Source organism: Strix uralensis, chromosome 3 (genome assembly GCF_047716275.1).
Source record: "Strix uralensis isolate ZFMK-TIS-50842 chromosome 3, bStrUra1, whole genome shotgun sequence".
Classification (NCBI taxonomy): Eukaryota; Metazoa; Chordata; class Aves; order Strigiformes; family Strigidae; genus Strix; species Strix uralensis.
In genome coordinates, this window is record NC_133974.1 from 124,407,623 (window position 1) to 124,427,736 (window position 20,114).

At 36.7% G+C, this 20,114-nt stretch overlaps 1 protein-coding gene across 3 annotated transcripts in view; it reads right to left on the reverse strand.

Moving 5' to 3' along the window:
• GPCPD1 (glycerophosphocholine phosphodiesterase 1) overlaps positions 1–20,114 on the reverse strand; it is a 49,765-nt gene that overhangs the window by 19,580 nt on the left and 10,071 nt on the right. For all 3 annotated transcript variants that reach the window (XM_074864264.1, XM_074864263.1, XM_074864265.1), the window contains exons 3-11: positions 16,110–16,194; positions 15,159–15,243; positions 8,677–8,752; positions 6,827–6,868; positions 5,458–5,581; positions 2,521–2,767; positions 1,328–1,490; positions 1,106–1,238; positions 816–870 (exon numbers count right to left, since the gene is read on the reverse strand). In XM_074864264.1, the coding sequence (XP_074720365.1) occupies positions 816–870; positions 1,106–1,238; positions 1,328–1,490; positions 2,521–2,767; positions 5,458–5,581; positions 6,827–6,868; positions 8,677–8,752; positions 15,159–15,243; positions 16,110–16,194 (1,010 nt within the window). The remainder of the gene's footprint in view (positions 1–815; positions 871–1,105; positions 1,239–1,327; positions 1,491–2,520; positions 2,768–5,457; positions 5,582–6,826; positions 6,869–8,676; positions 8,753–15,158; positions 15,244–16,109; positions 16,195–20,114) is intronic.

Sequence of the window (20,114 nt, forward strand, 5' to 3'; positions counted from 1 at the left end):
CTCCCATCCCTTCAACAACTTCACAAGATGTTTGGCAAGAATCTACATTAGTGAAGTACCTGAAAAGGCTTAGGAACCCCACAAGTTAAGCAGCAGGTGATCTCATAGCAACATCTTTATCTGACTGTAACCACAGTTCTTCACTGTGAAAACAAGGAACCTCTGAATGTGCTTCTGACTCCAGCTATTCTGCTGCAGTGTCTCACTAGATTGTCTAGATCAATCTTATCACGTATCACTTCAGTGACTGAGATTACCAGAAGAAATAAAAATGACCACCTCAATCACAGAATTTAAGCACCTGAAGCTAGTATCTCCCAAACTGGAAGTCTCATTTTAGGATTCCTAGTCTTCATTGTAGCAAGCACTGAAACAAAGGATTGTTTTATTCTACCAGCTCAGCTCCCAAGTCTCACTTTTGGACACCAGTTTTAGGTACTCAGCAGTCCCCAAGCAAGACCTTTGCCACCTGAGAGTATGTTGACAGACTCTAGCAGAGTCAAAATTTTATGAATTTGTTCAAAGTTATTCCAACCCTATGTCTCTGCAGCATTGAGATTAAAATTTTCCCTGTATTTAAAACACCAGCAGAACATATCAGATGGAAGTTTTGCTTTTTCTGAGGAACTTGAGAATGAGAGTCTAATCTAGCTATTACTTCCCTTCCTGTCTCTCAGGGAATTTCCACAGTCATTTGATGTGATTTTATATCAATTTAATTACCATTCATTGTACTGAGTCATGGAAATTAAGCATATAAGACAAGCTAGTTTTAACTATACAGGTACTATTTGTGTGCAAATGTGCATACATACATGACTAGCAGCATTCCTCAGAGAGGCAATAGTGTTCTCTTGAACTTTAGCAAGCCTGAAACAACAGCAAAGAAAAAGGTTTTGTTAGATGCAGCATATCACAAGAGTCCATTGAAACAACAGAAATACAAAACAGAAGTCTTTAAGAGAACACCCACATTTGATATTGAAGCTACTTAAATAATTATGGGTTGTAGCTTTTTATTTTAAATTGTCCACTTCCTCAATTGATGTCAGTGAAACTAAACATAATCCCTGCCCCCCCTCAATTAAAATATAAACGAACTTACTTAGCTGTTGTTGTAGAATTTCCTGCTCCCCTGTGTCCAACATCTAGAGTTGTTCTCGGTTTCCAATATTTTGCATAAGAAGCCTTCATATCACAAGTATATCCCTGGATCGGCTTAATAATGATGTAGTCCACTACAAGAAAAATACCAAATGCTTCACATGTCAATAGATAATGGATGACTTTGAGTAAAGTTATCTACATCTGTTTGCATCAACTGTACCTCTAACTTTTCCAATTGTCTTCCTTGGATTTCTGCTCATAATAGCAAGTGTAAGAATTCCAGCACTCTTTCCGAGTTCTGCAATTGTGGATGACAGGAGGCAGGCAGAACCTACATGACCTGGGAGCACATCACCTTGTACTACTTTCTCACCTAAATCTTCCTAAAAACAAAACAAACAAAAAACCAAAACACCTACTGTTATATGTAGGTGAGAATTCTAAACAAACTCTTCTTCCTTGCTCCTCAGGAAGACATATACAGGCACTGATGTAACAGAAACTTCCTGTGTATACAGAAAATACTAATTTCAGGCTAAAAATTGTTTAATATAACAGTGTGTTGCAAATTACTATCAGGAATACGAAATTGTTGATGGAAATCTACAAAACTCATGTACATTTGTCTCTGAAAACTCTTAGATTTGATAAGCTTTTCAGATCAAAATTACATGTGTGAAATAGCCTGTCTTCTAAAAAGCCCAAGTCACATTTAGAACAAAGATAAACTGGAGTAACACATATGCTTAAAATAACTTTGTATTTATTTGCAGGGAAGGAGGAGAGCAACTAACATGTAGTTAAGTGATCTTAAGGGCATTTTTAGACCAAAGAGAGAATGCTTAAAACTTTCTTCTGCATAAACAGTATGGAGAGACAAAAGTTGCTTTCTTTTGAAAAGGACTTTGAATATTAAGATCTTTCAAGGAAAAAAATAGAGTGTGAAATAACAGATGTAGTATTGAGAAACCACAAATATCCAGTTTTAATTTGCACCAATTAGTTCAGAGAAATCTCTTTTGTTTATAACTTAAAAATTAAGATCAATTAATTGTGATGTAGATAGTTCATGTACATACTGTTCAGGTTCAAGAAGAATCAGCAAAACCTAGCTCTGGTAAAGAATAAAAATCCAGCCAACCTAACTACATGCGGTTCTGCACACTAAGATTGGAGTCTAATCTCTACCGACTTCTAAATAAGCAGAAACTGCAAAACTTTCTGTGCCATATCCAGAAGACTCACAAAACCTTTCTGCAAAATGGGGTAGTAGCCAGTAGTCTCATAACTTGTTTACATAAGTCCAAAAGGTCAAAAATATTGCAATAGCCCTATCCCAACAGCGAAATCTTGACAGTAATTGACTAGCTCCCAAAGGCACACCCGTTGCTTCTTAGTGATAAAGAGACATACCTCAAAAAAATCAAAGATTAATTCCAAGTTATCAGGCTCCATAGTTTGTATTGTGTATTCTATCCATCGGTCTGGCTGCAAAGCATAACCACAGTCTGGCTGAGAGTGTCGACATTTATATTCGTTGTTACTTATTAAGGAGAACTCCACAGTGTTTGCCATTTTCTGAGGCACAGTAGGGGATGTTTTCTCTTGTCCCTCTTCATCATCCTCATCTTCCTCTAGGCCTTCTAGAGTCAATTTTACTCTACTCAACCAGAAATACAAAACAAATGGTTAAGTCATAGGAGTGTCTTTGGAAACACTAAAGAATTAGAAAGAAGCTTGAGCAGAAGCTCATACAACACAAGAATCCTTCTCAACACCACCATCTACAGGACAGCACAAGAGTCAGAGTCTGCAGCTGTTGTCTAAATCTTGTTTTAGTCAGATTTAAGTGATCAAGTCACTTCTAAAACTGGAACTTGGGTAAATGTGAAAATTGTCCTAGTGGTCTGACAAGCAACACTCCACCAAACTAACGATTTGGGCTGCCAAATAGCTTTTCTCCACAGATTGATACCCATAATGCTGAAAGGCTAATGAAAAGCACTGAAAATAGAGTAATCATCAAGATCAATACTTGAACATTGGTGACTGCTGACAAAATGCACACACACAACTTTAAGTCTCTCTGAACACTGATAAGGCAGATAAATGTATTCTATTAGACATAAACAAATGTATTCTATTAGACATAAACAAGATAGCCTGAAGTAATTAGTAAGTCCCTTGAGAAATTCTAAATGATCATTTAGAAGTAAACTGAATGCAACTTCTGAAAAATCCTGGACTGAGAAGAATAAGCCTTTTTATAAGACTCTGGATTCATTATTATACAGAGCAAACCTTTCACACAGAATGAAATTATGCCGGTGACAGAAGCATATATGAGTAATTCAAATCCCCTTCTGAATCACCTAAGCAGCAGATGGGTTGAAGAGTTATCATTTAGTTAGATGCCAATCCACTAGTAAAACTGAAGCCATATTTCAAAGAAACAAATCATAGAAATCCTTTACACTAAGTCCACATTCTTAATACCCTCACAAAAAGAGACATCACAACACACATGCTTCACAAACTTGAAAAATGACACTGCCATAGCAAGTGACAGTCACAAAAACTACCTGGGCAGATCTAACTTTTTAGGCAGCATGCGGAAAACAGTATCTAGTGAACGCATCCAGCTTATGAAGTCTGAATTTCAACCAGACAATGTAGACAAGGATCAGGCTTCAGAAATTGCAATCTCTCTACTTGCTATAACACATGACAAAAAATTGCAAAGCTGTAGAGAACAGGACATAAGTATTAATTCTCACTGAAGAATGTTGTACTAAATAAACCTTCCCCTCATCAGAAGGTGGGGGGGGCAGGGATAAAAATAATTTTAAAAAAAAGACAAAGCCAAGTGTCAGACCATCAAAAGGCACACGGTACAGAATTAACTCCCAGGTTAACAGAGTGATCTGTAAATCATTGTGACAGCAGTATGCTGGAAGTTGCTCATATGTTACAAGCTCAAAATTTGATTTCTAGCAATTAAACACAAAATTGTTTGGTTGGTTTTTTTTTTTTTCCCATTAAAGAAAACAGGGTACCACAATCCTTTCCAAAGAAGATGGGTTGTATGCAAGATCAGGAGTGGGAGAAGCATTAGTCTGTCAAAGGATCTGAGTGCTCCTGCTCCCCTCTCTCCCATTGGTAAGAGTAACACATGGCTAACATATTACCTAAAAATTGCTGTTGTGAAAAAGCACTTTTGCTGAGGATTGTTAGTAGTAACAGTCATCATGCATTCAGAGACGTGTCAGGCTCTAATTAAGGAGACAAGGTTTTTCTACCTTCCCCCCCGCCGCCCCCCCAAGATAACTATGAAAGATGCAGAAAACAAGCCTACATCACACAGTACGATGGTGTGCACCGGGATAAAGTTTGGCAACCACAGAGCTCCAAAAAAACCCCACAGGCAGGAAGGAAAGAGGCTGGAGGGGTGGGGCAGGAAAGAGAGAGCAAGCTCTAGATCCCAGAAATTCAAGAAGAGGAGATCAAACACTCGTGGCAATAGCACACTCCTCAAAACATCAGGACTAAGATACCCACTTCTGTCAGTCAACCGTATAGTTATAATAATGTCTGCTTTTTGTGACACCTCTGCAGATAAAAACATCAAACTGATCTAAATAGCAACAGAAGTGATTAAGTTATCTCCACCACCCATGTTGACTGGAAATCTGTAATGCCAGTGGAAAATTAACCATATATTAAATGGAGAGGGCTGTTTACTTTGGTAAGGAGAAAAAGTAGTAAGCAGCAAAAAACCTGGAAGCCTTCTCCCTTTCCTTTCCCCCAACTTCTGCTTCCATTCTGCTCTTTTCAAGAAGAAAAAGAAGAATAAAGAAGAAAAAATCTCTGAAAGTAACAGTAGATAACTACTTAAGAACACTACAGTTCCAGCCAAGAAGCAGGAGACACCAAGGCAAGTATGGAATAAGTAGTTGTGAAAGACACCTGTTACCTACTGCTTAACTTGTGCTATCACATCTGCGTTATACATATTTAACAGCTTAATAAATATCAGAAAGGCAAGAGCTGAAAAGTATTAAGTCAGCAGTGAAACCAGAACAGTTCTGTTTGGCTGTTTGTCTTCCTTTGTAGAAATAGAAGAAATTCTTTTGACACATTAATAAAATGAAGTAACTAAAACACACCACTGACTGAATGATATCACCATATTTTTACAAAGTGCTTAAATACTTGGAAATTGGCCTGATAGTACACCCCTATTAGCAACCCAAAATTAATTTAAAGGCTGCATTAATTAAGTAAAAAAGCATCACTAGTACTGACGATTAACATGAGATAAATTGCAAACCGAGATGAGCAGGCCCTTACCTAAACCTTGATGTTTTAAATTTCTTCTTAGATATCACTACAGGCGGTTTCTCAGAATAATGCAGACGTAATCTTATTTCTGTTTGACATGTCAGCCACCCAGCATCCACAGTTTCAATACCATCTATCAAAAAATGAACAAAAAGTAGAAGACACTTTAATAACTTATTTTAGGGAGATCTAGGCAGTTTAATACACAAAAATATACAGTTCCTCTGACACCGTCTTCCAGACAATCCTCCTTATCACCAGCCTTATTCAACAATATTTCCAGAGCAATTGGTGAGTGCATCCTCTCACCTTTCTCTTCTGAACTACCCAGAACAGACAACAGATACTGCAGTTGTTTGCTGGCTTTTAAGGGGATTAAACAGGAACAATGATACTTGCCAGCTTCACACAAACTGCCTGCATGAGAGCACTAAGTATTCCAGTGTTAATTTTATTTACAGTATCAAGGGCTAAATTAAGTCTCCAAAGGTAGACATAACATTCCCTTGTCCTTGGATCTCTCAATACATGGAATAACACTGACAGAAACTCTGAAGATTCATACCATTTGAGACTCCCCATTTCTACTGATACCAATACCAGTAAAGCAGTGTAAGTCTGCAGGACAGGATATAGCAACAGATATGATGAGGAAACGAAGCAGGGAGGAGAATCCTCCACCTCACCATCAGGACAAGGAAAGCCTACAAGCAGGATGGCCAGAAAGCACAAGCTGCCAGATCAGGTGCTGAAGCAGTTCTGAAGAGTTCCTAGCAACAGGCATCATTTGATGAGGATACGCAGGAAAATGGAAAAGCTTTAAGACAAGACAGATGTGTAAGACATGACAAAGAGTTACCTTAGGTACCACAGGACTAAGCGTTAAGTGAGAGGTGGGTTAGAACTGCCAAAAGTGAGACATACGCACAGACAAGAACATGAGGTTTGAGCTTATGAGAGGGTTTGGCAATTATGTGACTAACTGAAGAGGCAGACTGTGTACATTTAGTGTAAGTGATAATATTTTTCTAGGCACAAAGAGCTTTTTCTAAGGCTAGGTTTTAAGAGAAAGCTAACAGTCTAATTCTGTATTTCCAAAAAATACATACTCATGATCTAAGTTTGCAAGTTTCAACCTTTAACACTGCACACTGACAATATTTCAACTCCTCCTAGCAGTCTTTTATTAACATTAGAAGGGATTACAGCCTTAGTGGGAATTCATAAATGCTGGATATAAAAATAACTGCATAAGCAGAGAAAACAATCACTTACAGGCAATTCCTGTCAAAACTTAGTATTTCAAATGTTTTTCAACTACAACACTTAATCTTTTAAAATATGTGGTAAAGAGTAAAGGTCAATATATCTCACTTACTACGGATTCCAAAGTATCCATCGTCAATAGTAATTTCATTTTCTAGAATTAAAAGGAGGGGGAAAAGAATTAAAGAAACAAATTAGTATTCACATTATGAAGAATCATTGCTAAGTTAAATTAATTCTACTTTTCCATTTCACTTCTAAAAAGTGTATGTAATTAAAAAATGTAGGAAAACTGAAACAGACAAAGAATAAGCATGTTTATTGCAACCTTCTATAAAGCTTTTTCCCAATTTATGCTTTTTCTTACTTTCTGCAAAAAACAATCATCACACGAAATGCCATGTTTTACCTAAAGTAATCTGAACTGAGAAAAGCAAGAAGGTTGCCTAATTTCCTAGTTTGCTGCAGTATTTTGCTGATATCTACATCCTACTAGAACCTAAAATGCTTTTGTTAGCGTCAAAGACATTAAAGTTTCTTGCAAACATACAAGAAAGCTGTCCTGCACATTTATAGTTAAAACTTCTAAATTGAGTTAGTCAAAATTAAAATGCTTATTCTACCCATGTGACAGAAATGAAATATTCAAAATACTCATTTCACACTTTTATCCTTACCCTCTCCAAAGTTTTAATAATTGAAATCTTAAGGCACTAAGAAAATTCACCATCATTAACAGAATTGCAGTAGTCTAAACAAACTAGACATTTCTCAAAACATAAATCTTAACAAAATTTTGTCTCTACAGTCATTAATCCCCTTTTTTTTCTCTACGAAGAATCATGGGCCTGCCCTCAATTTTTAATAACCACAGGCAACAATTTAGGATCATAATGACCAAGTGCTAACATCCTGGTTTTGCTGCATTTTCTTAAAGTCTACTTATGAAGCATTGAGTATTGCTTGGGAAAAAGAAATCCTAACTGCTTGGAATGAAGTTACCCAAATTTAGAGATAAAGTCTAGACTCTAACAGAGAGTAGGCTGCTTCCCTAATCAGTTACTGATAAATACAGAAACAATCTTGTTACAGGAACAGAAACACAACTAATTCAATTGAAATTAAAAAAAAAAAAAAAAAGAAAAAACGTGATCATGGTACTATTTGTGATTAGCAAGCAGTTTCTTTAATACCAACTTATTTCTAAAAGACATTCTTTCAATGCATCAGAAGGTATTTAACAGATGTGAACTCCTAAGTGTGGAGGAAATAACATTTTTCATATCCTCGAAAAGACAGCTCATGAAACATGCCATCCCATAGCAGCATAAGAGATCTAAATTACAAGCTACATTCAAAGGTTACTTCAGTCACTCTTAAAAAAAAAAAAAACAACTTTTTCCCTATTCAGAAAAGCATTAGGAACTTGTATGCAAGTCTGCATGCCACCTTTTCTTCCAGCAAAATATATTTCTGCTAAATTGCCGGGTAAATAAGCCCATTTACATTTACATTAATATTAATCCATTTAAAGAAGCCTAATTAAGAATTTTTGCTTTAAAATTTTCCTAATGAAATAGTAGTTAACAGCAGTGACTTCACACCCTCCCCCTCCCAACATTTTCTCTGAAAAAATAATATGGATCCTTAGTCTCAAAGAATTAAACTTACAGAAAATTATTACAATTCCCAATTAATAAAAAAACAACCCACATAATCTTAAGGATGGCAGCAAAGAATGTCACATCCACTCCATTTTGAAGCCACTTATTTATATATATATATATACACACATATATTTTGAGAGTAAGGCCCATGTTGTGCAAAGAAAAAGTTTATACCTCCAACACATTAATAAACTTAAGTATTTTAAAACTATAGTTATCAATCCCTCCAAACCAATGTGCAGCATATTAGCAATCTTATGCATATGCCTCAAACAGATGCAGTTGATGCCCATACCTAAAGGGGTAATTGATCGTGGTTGTAGATGAGTCTCCCACGTGTGAACTATGACTTCGCAGGGACCATCGATAGTCTGTAATTTAAAAGTTAAATGTCTGCAATAATTTCTTTTGGTATATCTGATTTTCTACCCATGAAGCTGTTTGGGATGGTTGTGAACTAAACTTACAGATTTAAGAAAGAAAAAAGGAGAAGAAAGGGGGACAAGGAGACAGAATGAAAGGGAAAGAAAGAAGAGAGATCAGGCTTGTTTCTTACCCCTGCAACAGCTGATGACACTATCTGATGCGTCAGGTATACATATGACTTGTGAAAAAGTCTGACAGGGTGGAGAAGTTACATGAAATTGTTAAATCTTTACTGCTTACAGCTACTCCACTGGGCTACTTTAGTCTCCAACAGAAAAAAACAAAGTGCCTCTGAAGTCATTAAGTGTGCTTGCTTTTTTCTTAGGATACTACAGCAACAATTGATGAAAATACATATCCCACATCTCTAACTCCAAACAGCACTCAGCATCTACTCATGCAGTTAACAGTTGCAGGGGTAGGTTCTCCCTCAAAATTTGCTTGACTAATTCAAAGTCTATAAAACGTAGTTATTTTAGTTGTGGTACAGAAGAGCAAATTATTTACCATCTAATTAAAACATAAGAACTTGGAATTTTGCTGCCTCAGAAGGAAGACGACGATACAATTCAACTGGCCAGCAGTGAAGCCCCTGCAGTCTATTCCATTTGGAGCAGTATAAATTAGATTCTTTCATAAAAAGAAAAATAATTATTGTCCCTCAAAAGACTACATTTGTTGACAAATATAGCCAAGGCTCAGATAGATAATCAGAACAGTAACTGAATCTCTTCTTTCAGAACAATTTAAGTTTGAAATACCTTTCTAGGTTAAAGCTTTTAGGTAACTGCCAGCTAACAGCAAGAACATGTCTGATACCCAGCTCGGTCACCCTAAGAAGTTTCCCCTAACACTGCATGGTTGTTAATATCAGTCATAACCACCACTGTCAAATAGCTGCAGAGTTTGTCATTTTGGTGTTTTGGGCCCAAGTAACTCTTATTTCCAAAAAGACTTGCTACTGTTGCCACAGTCATACCAGTTTCAACACCAACTTGTTCCAGCACTTCAGGTTCTTGTTTAAATAGATTTCAGATCAACAGGGACAGCCAGACAAGCTTCAAACTCAACAGTCTAATTACACAGTACCATAATGCTTTGTTATCTTACAGCTCATTGAACAGATTCTTTAGAAACAATGGGATTTCTTGACATGTATCAAATACATTTAATCTACTATGCTTTTGGATGAGTTAACAGCAGACACCAAATATTTAAAAATCGCTCAAAGGGATGGGTTTGGTCTGTGAATCTTAGCTAAAAGCAATTTAATTTTTCTAACAAATTCAGAGATGTCTATACTTAAGTGTCATGTCAGAATAAAATACATATGCTTAAAACTATGCTTTAAAGATAGAATGCATGTAAATATAAATAAAATAAGATGATACTATTGTTTTCAGTTTATTCCTGTTATAGGGCAGTTTTAATTCCCATCTTCCAATTGCTGCCACACGGACTTCTAGAAAAGTAAATAATGAGAAGTTTCTTCCCCCTTCTTTCACAGCAGATCACACTTGCATGTCACAATCTCAGTTTCCAAAGCTGAAACCTGTGTTTGCCAGCAGGGAGGCTGCCATTTCCTAACACTATGCTGGCCTGCAAGCTCTCCAACAGTGACTCATGAACACAGACACAACTTGTAGCTTGTGAACCTGGGGAATACAAGTCTGTCCTAACGTGGATTAAGCTGTTTTCTTCAAAAGGTAAAGCAAAGGTTTTTCCTTGTAGAAACCCCCAACATAGCATATTAAAATACCAATACCAGATTATTTCTTGCCCTACTCTAATTCTACATGGGTTCTAAAATTATGAATGAGAATTTGAGTAACATTATCCCAACAATAAGCACAACACACTGGATACACTCAGCAAAATTTCATCCCCTGAAAGGAATACAGTGGGCTGATTATGCATTTAATCCCAGGAACCCTCAACACTTTCCATACTAAGAGCAGCCAAGCAAAGCTACCTGGAAAATAGGGCAATGGATTAGAGAACAAGCACAGACATCACTGAGAGCCCTCTCACAATGCCTGCTCAGACCGTCTTTGTGTTTATACGCAGTTAAATACTGTTTTAATTACATGTAACATAAGCCATTGTTACAAGGAGGTTAAAATACTCGAGTAATTTCAGTAGCATATACTGACCACATTTGAACAACAGCCCAGCTCAGATCAGCCTGTAGCGGAAGTAAATTATGTGTCATCAATATTCATAGTATGGTAACATTACCTAAAAAGTCAGCCTCTGCTAGGACAGTGTTAAAAGGGTACCTATCCAAATGTCACATCAAGTATCCCAGTGGGCAGCACACTGAGATTATAGTAAGTGGCACTGTATGGCGTGGATCCCTCTCTACTAAACACAGAGAATTTTTTTTTTTTTAAAAGTAAATACATTAAAATTACGTTGCTTGATTTGTATTTAGGTGAACATCTGATGCCATTTTAAAGCTCTTAAAGGACATTCAAGAGTTTTCTTAAAAAAAAAAATAAAATCAAGTCCTCTTACATTGTCAGAAGCTGTGGGATGCCCCAGTAGTCATGAGGCACTTTTGTAATTAAGGGTAAAATGCTTATGTAGCCTCATGTTCCAGAGGTTCAAAGCAGTCTGATGCACAATCTGCATGAAGTGCTTGGGTGCTCAGTACAATTAAAAAATGAACACACTTCCATGGATGTTTAAATGATAATTTAGGAGGCCAGTTCCAAACTTCCTGATGCAAGGCAACATAACAGAGTAGGCATTAGGAAAAAAAAATATCTTAAAAACACCACACAACTACATTTACACAACTGCACTTTATTTCTTAAAAGTATGTTTCAAGAATATTAATCTACTTCAAGAACATGAAACAGCTAAATGAATTACACTTAACTGCTGATGTTGGATTTCTGACAAAAATCTCTCTGGATTTCTGTACCATGTAAGAGAGAATAATTAAGCACAAAACCAAACAATCAACCAAAGCCATTCAGCCATCATAACTAACTTTGCAAGGCAACAGCACCTATAAGCCACCTGCCAGGAAGTCCTGGGCTAAATAAAGATTTTATAGGTCTAGTATTTTCGATAACACACAATCTGCTATCTCAGCGCAGTCACAGCAGAGGTGTTCCTTTGTTATTATCAGGTTAACCATGGCTTATTAGTCTAGCAAAAGCTTTAAGGCATTCCGATATTAAAGAAATTACTGAGTCTAGACCTAAGTTACACCTTTATTACAATATTCCAGGCACTAGATGGATTTATTTACATTTTAGAAAAGGTAATTTCTCATTTGAAACCTCTGTAATTAAACAATATTCTCACAAGTGTGAAAAACATTCACCAATCCAGTTTTAAAAGTCCTGCTACATGCACAGATAGTTATTTTGTACTTTCCATGAAAGAAATAACCCTAAACTTGCATGCTTATGAAAAACAAATACAGAACACAGCTTAACAGAATATGGTATGTATGTATCTAAGGCTTTCAAATATGCATCATGCAAACAATACATATAAAAACATTCTCCTAAAACATATGGTATACAGAAGACTTAAATGCCAGACAAGGGGGTTTTGGTGTGTCATCCCCCTCCGACAAACAAAAGGTATATGTAGAATAAAACATGGGAAGATCCTCCCAGTAAAGTAACTGGTACCAGACTATGTTTAAGAAAAGAACAAGCTTCAAGCAAAATAGTTTAAATTACTGTCTTATTTCATCAAGTGTATGTATTTATTTTTCCTTTCAAACTCTTAAGATGACTCTTATGTTATCGTAAAATGTTTACAAACAGTAAAAGCTCTTGATATGCAGGAGCCAAGACTTGCACCAGTTTTATAGTAAAATGTTCTTTGGATATACGTTCATTTATTTCTATTCCTACAAAAATCCTGTAAATTTCAATATATTAGGTATAAAAAAAAAAAAAATGCTCTGTTTACATAACCACAACATGCTAACACCAAAATGCTTCAGTGCAAACAAACCAAACTTCCCATGACATCGTACTATCCTTCAAGCAAAAGTTAACAGAGGTCAAATGATGACTTTTTTTTAAAGGGAGGTGAGAAAAATACTTTCCTATTTGTTTTTTTCCAAAATTTGAATTATTATATCTATTTTCACATCTAGTCTATAGCAACATTTTGGATATGAGAACTATAATTTCTCTGTGTAAACATGTATCACCCCCAGCTTTGTCACCACGTCCATCTCAAGCACCTTCAAAGATGCAGTTGATAGAGAAAGGAACAGTAACTTCAGTTGGATCTGTCTTTAGCATGATTCACTCAGTTATGTAGTGTCAAATTTATACATTCAGGCTTTAACATGTATTTAAGACCACACATGTATTTAAGTTACCCTAATATAGACCATGACTCACAAAATTGCACTGATATAAAAATATGAGTGTCTGAGGGATCATATATAGCAAGCCTATAAAATTTAGATTAATTATGAGATGACTAATGAAAAAAATTACTGAAATAAAAATAGCCAAAATAATTTAACTCAGAAGTATCTTTTCCTTATCGGAGTTGTTAATACTAAAGCCCTCTATATACTGTCTCATTTGTACTATACTGTGCATTATATTCCTGTTAGAATAAAGGGATCCTGCTTTTTCATTGTTCTTCCAAAAATTTACAAGAAGAGGAAGAAAGCATTGTAGCTGGAATTCTTTTCTTCAAAACTCTGTTACAAGAAATTAATTCCTGTGCACTTAACAGGTACAGGCTAGACACCGCTAAGTGGATAACCATGTACCCTGGCAATTCACACACTTTGTTCTGGAGGGTGGTTTTCTTTTTTCGTCCTTTTTATATACAGTAGCTCTTTATGCTGGTATTCCATAAAATTTATACTTACCTTGGCAGACTCTGCATCACACGGTACATAAAGCGTGCACGATACAGAGCACCTACTTAAAGAAACACACTCACCAATACATATCGTAAACTTTTTCAAATGTTAAAACAGAAACTGTGTTGTCTATGAGCACATTTTCTGCCCATCTGTTCTCACTAAGCGTGCTATTGCTTACATTTTAAATTTATGGGCATTTGCAAAAAATACAAGAGTTCCATCAGAGCTGCTAGGCTGTAAGAACTGATCTACTTTTGACCTCAGAAAAACAAATCTATTCTTTTCCTTCCCTTCTTTTGCCTCAGAATAACAATTTAAACATTAGTTTTAGATCAGACTATTTCACATGCTGTAATGAAAAAACAGAATTGTGTTTCATTTAAAATTAGTATCCTTCACTGAGATATCTCTGTCAAATATTTTTTCAGTGAAAGACTAGTCCAGCTGACAAAAAACTGACAGTAATTAAAAATATTGAAAAGATATAGACCAGATGATTCTATAACTTCTTTGCACACTTAGCTACAGCCTTCATAATCCCAATTTCAATGAAGTAAAGCCCAGGGTGAATAGCTACAGGATATTAATAGAGCAAGAAAGACGGCAAAGGTAACTTTAAATGGGTTATTTCTTACAGTTAGTAGTTGTTATTAAGAAAAACAGTTAGAGTAGTTGCTTATTTTCCCAACTTAGTCCAACTTCTTTCTGAATGCAGTCTCATCCCTCCTCTGAAGAGCTTCCCCCTTACCCTAATTATGATTTTCACAGACCAGTATACTGCCACATACTGCCGCATACATTCAACTCACATGCAACTATGACATCAATACCTGTAAAAACACATCTGTGTCTGTCTCTTGGGTTTTCTTCCCCCAAGTGATGCAAATACCTATATACAAACCTGGAGAAAACACTGGGATGCCCCATTCCTTGTTCCACCTTTGCACTCCAAGAAATTAACATATGTTAATTATGCAGCACAAAAGCTAGTTAATACTTCTCATGCTTCACCAATAAAATCTGCAGTGATTTTTAAAATTGTAGTAGATAAGGCAAATTATCTACTGCTCACACTAACCATTTCTCTCCTGCTATCACTTGCTTCCATGCTAGAGATCCTTGCCCTGCTGAAGTCTGTATTCAATTATAAGTGTAGAAGTTGTTACAGCCCCACTATAACTAATAAGAACTTTACCATATCATTTAAACTTTACAATAATGTCAGGAATTTCACTATCACTGGAATTTTAAAAACACTAACACTGGTAAGAGAAGGCAATTTAACAAAAATAATTGAAGTTAACAGCAGATGGTCATGTATTTCCAGAAGTGAACTGCTTGTATACCCACAAGTGTTTTCATGTTTCAAATGTTGCAATTTAAGATTTCTAAAAACTCAAGTTTAACTCAGAAAATCCTTTTTACTTCAAATAAGGGAATTCTTTACTAAGGATGAGCCAACATAAAATAGAAAAGGTTGTACATACCTTAGGTTCTAGGAAGTACCCTTTAAAATACCGATACCAAACAGGAACTCCTCTAGGAAGCTCTACAGTAGCTTTCCATAATTGACTGTGGGGAGGGTTGGAAAAAAACCAGTTTCAAAATACAGGCTAACAGCCACCTCAGACATATGTCTGTCCTAAGTGATATTCTAAAATAAAGTTTACTGTATTGCTGCAAGAAAGGTTTTTACAAGGTAACTTAGCCAAACATGCACAAAGCACAATAAATACTTGGAACTGAAATTGCACTTTCTAATCTGAAGTGCTCTACTAGCGCAAGACTTCTCAAATTCTCATCTTCATTTAACAGATGGGGGAAAACATGATGAAACAATTTAGGGACTCATCCAAGATCACACAGCAAGTCAGAATTAAAAATACATCCTGCAAGCCCTGCATCACACGCACAGCAATAGGCAGCATCATTTCAAGAAAACACTGAATTCCTCCACTCCATTTAAAACTTCGTTCACGTACACTCATGGTTATATACACACAAACCACTTAAGAGTTTTAATGCAACTCATTTTAAATAATCTTCTCCCCATCTCTTTAGAGCCACAGTAGTAACTTGTATAGGTTAAAAAGAAAGTAAACTCTATAAACATCTCCTATAACTTGCTGTAGAGTTATGGGACTGTAAATTACCCATAGCAGTTTCTTATTCAAAATGTCTACAGCTAAACTACTGAAATATGCCAGCCACAATGGTAGAAGCATCATCTGTAAGTAGAGAAGCATACACAAGTTAAACGTTTTCTTAGACACGTTCCTAAGCATTCAAAAGGTTCGAGGGTAGCACAAGAAATTCTGGACAGGTTTACTAATAGTATATGTAGCTCAATAGTTTACAATCTCAAAGCCAGAATAAATTAGTTGCTCCAGAACTCCAGCTACTTCAAAGGGAATAAAAAACCAAAAAACCCAACTTACCGATCGTCAGTTTGGAGGACCACTGCAACTTGCGGATTCCAGTTTCCCAAAGCACTGCAGCTCCCACATACTGCAAAAACCTCTCCTAAAAAAAAAAACCCAAACAGAAAAACCCCACAATCATCATTACTCAAGCCCATATGGAATTACTAAGTACAGCATACATGGTGAAACCTCCAAATATTTTAAATATATATACCAGAATCACCCATTTAAACTCCCTCTTTCCAGTTCAGAAAGGAATTCCAAACACACAGCCCCTCCAAACTACAACAGCATTTTCTTTGCTATCATAAGGATCTCAGAGGGGGAGTACTGACAACCCCAGCCCTTAAAATGTTTGGTTTCCAAATCGTCCTTCAGTTCAAAAATCTCTGGAAATGCAGCAGGAAAATTTCCACTGTAAAATGCTTATTTTCAAGATAAGCTAGTTTTTTCTTAATACTGTATTTTTTTTAATACATGTACGTATACACACAGAGTACTGAGTAACACACATGTCTAAAAACATATTCTCTAAAATTCACATGAACAATCTAGAAAGCACAAAGAGGAGGTTGTATTATTCCCAAGACAACACATCCAATTAATTTTATTCCTGAGAGAAATAAAATGAATTTTGCTGCTACACTTTCAGTTTTTTATTGGATATAAAAGCATAATGCTGTTACACAAAAAAACCACATGCAATTGTCACACTCTGTCTACCCTACTGCATACATACATAAAGAACCCAAAATATTACAGTAGTGTAAGAACGCTTGATTCTGGGATATCCAGGAGTTAAAGTTAACATTGCAACTTACCCCTGTATATAAAACCTATATGTGTATGACTAAGAACAACAACAATGATAAATACAAATGGAAAGGACAAGTTAGTATTTTGCTTTTACAGGGTTTCAACAATATTTTTAGACACAAGAAAAAACACTGTTGCAGAAGGAGAAAACGTGAAGCTTTAAAGTATATTTAGGCACCATCTGCTTAACCTTTTAATCTTGCTATGCAAAATGTAAGAACTACCAGAGTATTTGAGTAACTTTTAAATAAAATGTAATTAAAAAATACTGAAATTTACTTCAGCCTCTAACTTGAAATGCCTAAATATAACGTTTCAAACAAAATCACTTTTAAACCAAAGCAGACATAAGTGAATTCAGCTGAAGTCAAATTAGTCCCTTAATTGCAGGGGGTTGGGGGCGTGGGGCGGGTAGGCAAAAGCATTGAAGAAAAAGGGGAGAGGATATCCAGAACTACCCTGCATGCCTCATCAACAGGAAATGCAAGGATCAAATCGATAACTGAAAAGTCTTAAAATCAAGACACAAGCATCCATGATAGTGCTTTCCTGTTCTCAAACTGGGAAAGCAGTAGCGATAGTAACTAAATAATAATCTAAAGATACAAAGTAGGCAAGCTATATACAACAAAGATACACGACCTTTTATCAAGCCAAACCATAGCTGGAACTTCAAAGTCTGAAATAACAGTTTTGAGGCATTCCTTATGCCTCTAAAATTGTGTCCATTTTTTCCAGTTATGCAGGTTAACCTAGTAAGGACTGTTTATGAAGGAAACCCCTGCAGACCCAAGGGTTGCAGAAAATCTACAGAGGTCTGGAAATAAGTACGATAATTTGTTCCTAGAAACTGCTCATGGAAATAATTTTAGGTAACATTTTGAACTACAATCCCTTTTTTATAAAACCTTTTGTTCAGATTCATTTTTTTAAAAAAACCAAGCTTTTTGGATGCCTGCTGTAAGCATATAAATGCAGACAAAAATCAGCTGTATGAGTATACTTACTATGCAATTCACTGCACACAATTGCCTAGGTCAGGTGCTTTACCTTTTCCACTCTGTACTGAGGCACATTATGGTTTGTTTTTGCAGGGAGGAGGGAAGACCACCTGAATACCACACAGAATTTCTGACTGGAGATACTAAAGAGAAGCTAAAACTCTTTTAATATCCCTTTAAAATAGCAGCATTTCATACATCTTAGTGTACACACTGGCCAACCTCTGAAATGCCACATAAATTATGTTCCTCTTAGTAGCAGCTAGCTAGAATAGCTTTCTGGTCTTTTTTAAGCAAACGTGTAAACATTCTGTGAATACTTATCACTCAACAAGGCAACACTTGAACAAGATGCACAGTCACCCCTAAACTCACTTCAGCAATTACACTGTGAGGCTGAATCGGGATTTGTAAAAATGCTGCTTAAATTATCCTAGGAAAGGCACAAGTGAAAGGCATGATAAACTGGAACTGCCTTTTCAAAGGCAATTCTAAACTCAGTGGGGTTTAGTTTGGTTTTGTGTTTTAAGCTCAGGGGTCTTGAACTTCTCCCCCTGCCCTCGCCAGGGAATCCAACGCTGCTACTGGCAGAGTTCCTTCAGCTAAGGCAAAGAGGAAGCTATTCCAGGGCCTTCTGCCCAGCCTCAAAGCTTGCAACAGCCTCCCTGATGCTGCAATCTCTCTGCTTGGAGCAGAGTGTACAGCTGGGAGCTATAATCTCCATTTTTTATTTCATAATAGCTAATCTTTGGCCACCTAGCAGTTTCTTGGTATGGGACTGTGTCCTGATGAAGACCTAAAGGAGTCTCACAGCCTGTGACCAGTGACTCTCTTCCTCCTGCTAGGATGAGGCAAAAAGGAAGCACTGCATGTCACAAATATGTAAAAGCCTACATCAATGTGTCAGGCTTCATCACCAATGTCGATTCCAGAAGTGGTTTGGCTAGAGGGAGTGAGTCGAAGCATTGTTCCTATGCTGGTGATGCCCTTTTATCCTGCAGGTTAGCCTCACTGGCTTTGACATCAACAGGAAGGGACAATGATGAGTATGCAGGGAGCATGTTAGCGCTCAAGGTGAGGATTCTTGTCTCACCAACTAACTACTCACCATGGTGATCTGACAAAATCAGTACGTGACATTTCTAAATAAACTGGAAATTTTGCTGCTTGTAGAACCCTGATAGCTCTGAAAACCTACCTCTCTTTCACAAGACTGCATCTTGCCACTGCTGCATCTCAAAGCTCTTGTCCCCAGTCAAAACCAACAGTATCAATATTGTCATAAGCAGAAGCAACCTTCTGTGTCACCTCCTTACATTATACATAAATATTTCCAGGTAATGCTTTGTAACCAGCCACTGAGGAAGGATCGAGTTCTCCCCAATCCTAATTTTTGCTGCAGATATTATTTTGCTACAGATATTATCAGTAAAAGAAAAAAGTTACACATGCAAAGTGTCATCACAACAGCAGAAGCAACACTAAACGAGGCAAAAAGAGCATGGCTCCCATTGTGTAGCTATACCAGTGCTTTATAGCCTCATCTGATCTAAGGTCAATTTATTCTTTAACTTCAAAGTTTTTCTCCAGAGTGCCATAAAAACACTGCTCCTTACTAAAGGTTTTGTGTCCACATTGTGTGTCAGTGTTCAGTTCCCAAACTCCCAATCAAATGGGAGAAACACATGAGAGGTCTAACATGGGGCAGATGTCAAAACTTTAAAAAATGTTTTTATCATCTTTTCCCCCTCCAACTACAACAGACACTTCTGCCATCTGGTATTTGCCTGTAACAGGAATTTTGCCAATCTGTACATGCTCCCACATTCATCTGCTTCTGTTAGGCAACCACCAATTACTCTTTTGGTGACTGTCATGGTTTAAACCCAGCCAGCAGCCAAACACCATGCAGCCACTCGCTCACCCTTTCCCTGCCCTGGGGGATGGGGAGGGAATTAGAAGGGTAAATATAAGGAGACTCATAGGCTGAGATAAAGACAATTTAATAATTCAAATACAATAAAATTAAAATAATGATGATGATAATAATAACGATAATAGAATATACAGACGAGCGATGCACAATGCAACTGCTCACCATCCGCTGACTGATGCCCAGCCTGATCCCAGCTAGCAATCCCAGAGGAGAGAAAATCCTGAAACTGCAATCCCAGAAGAGCCAGCTTCCCTGCCAACCCTCATC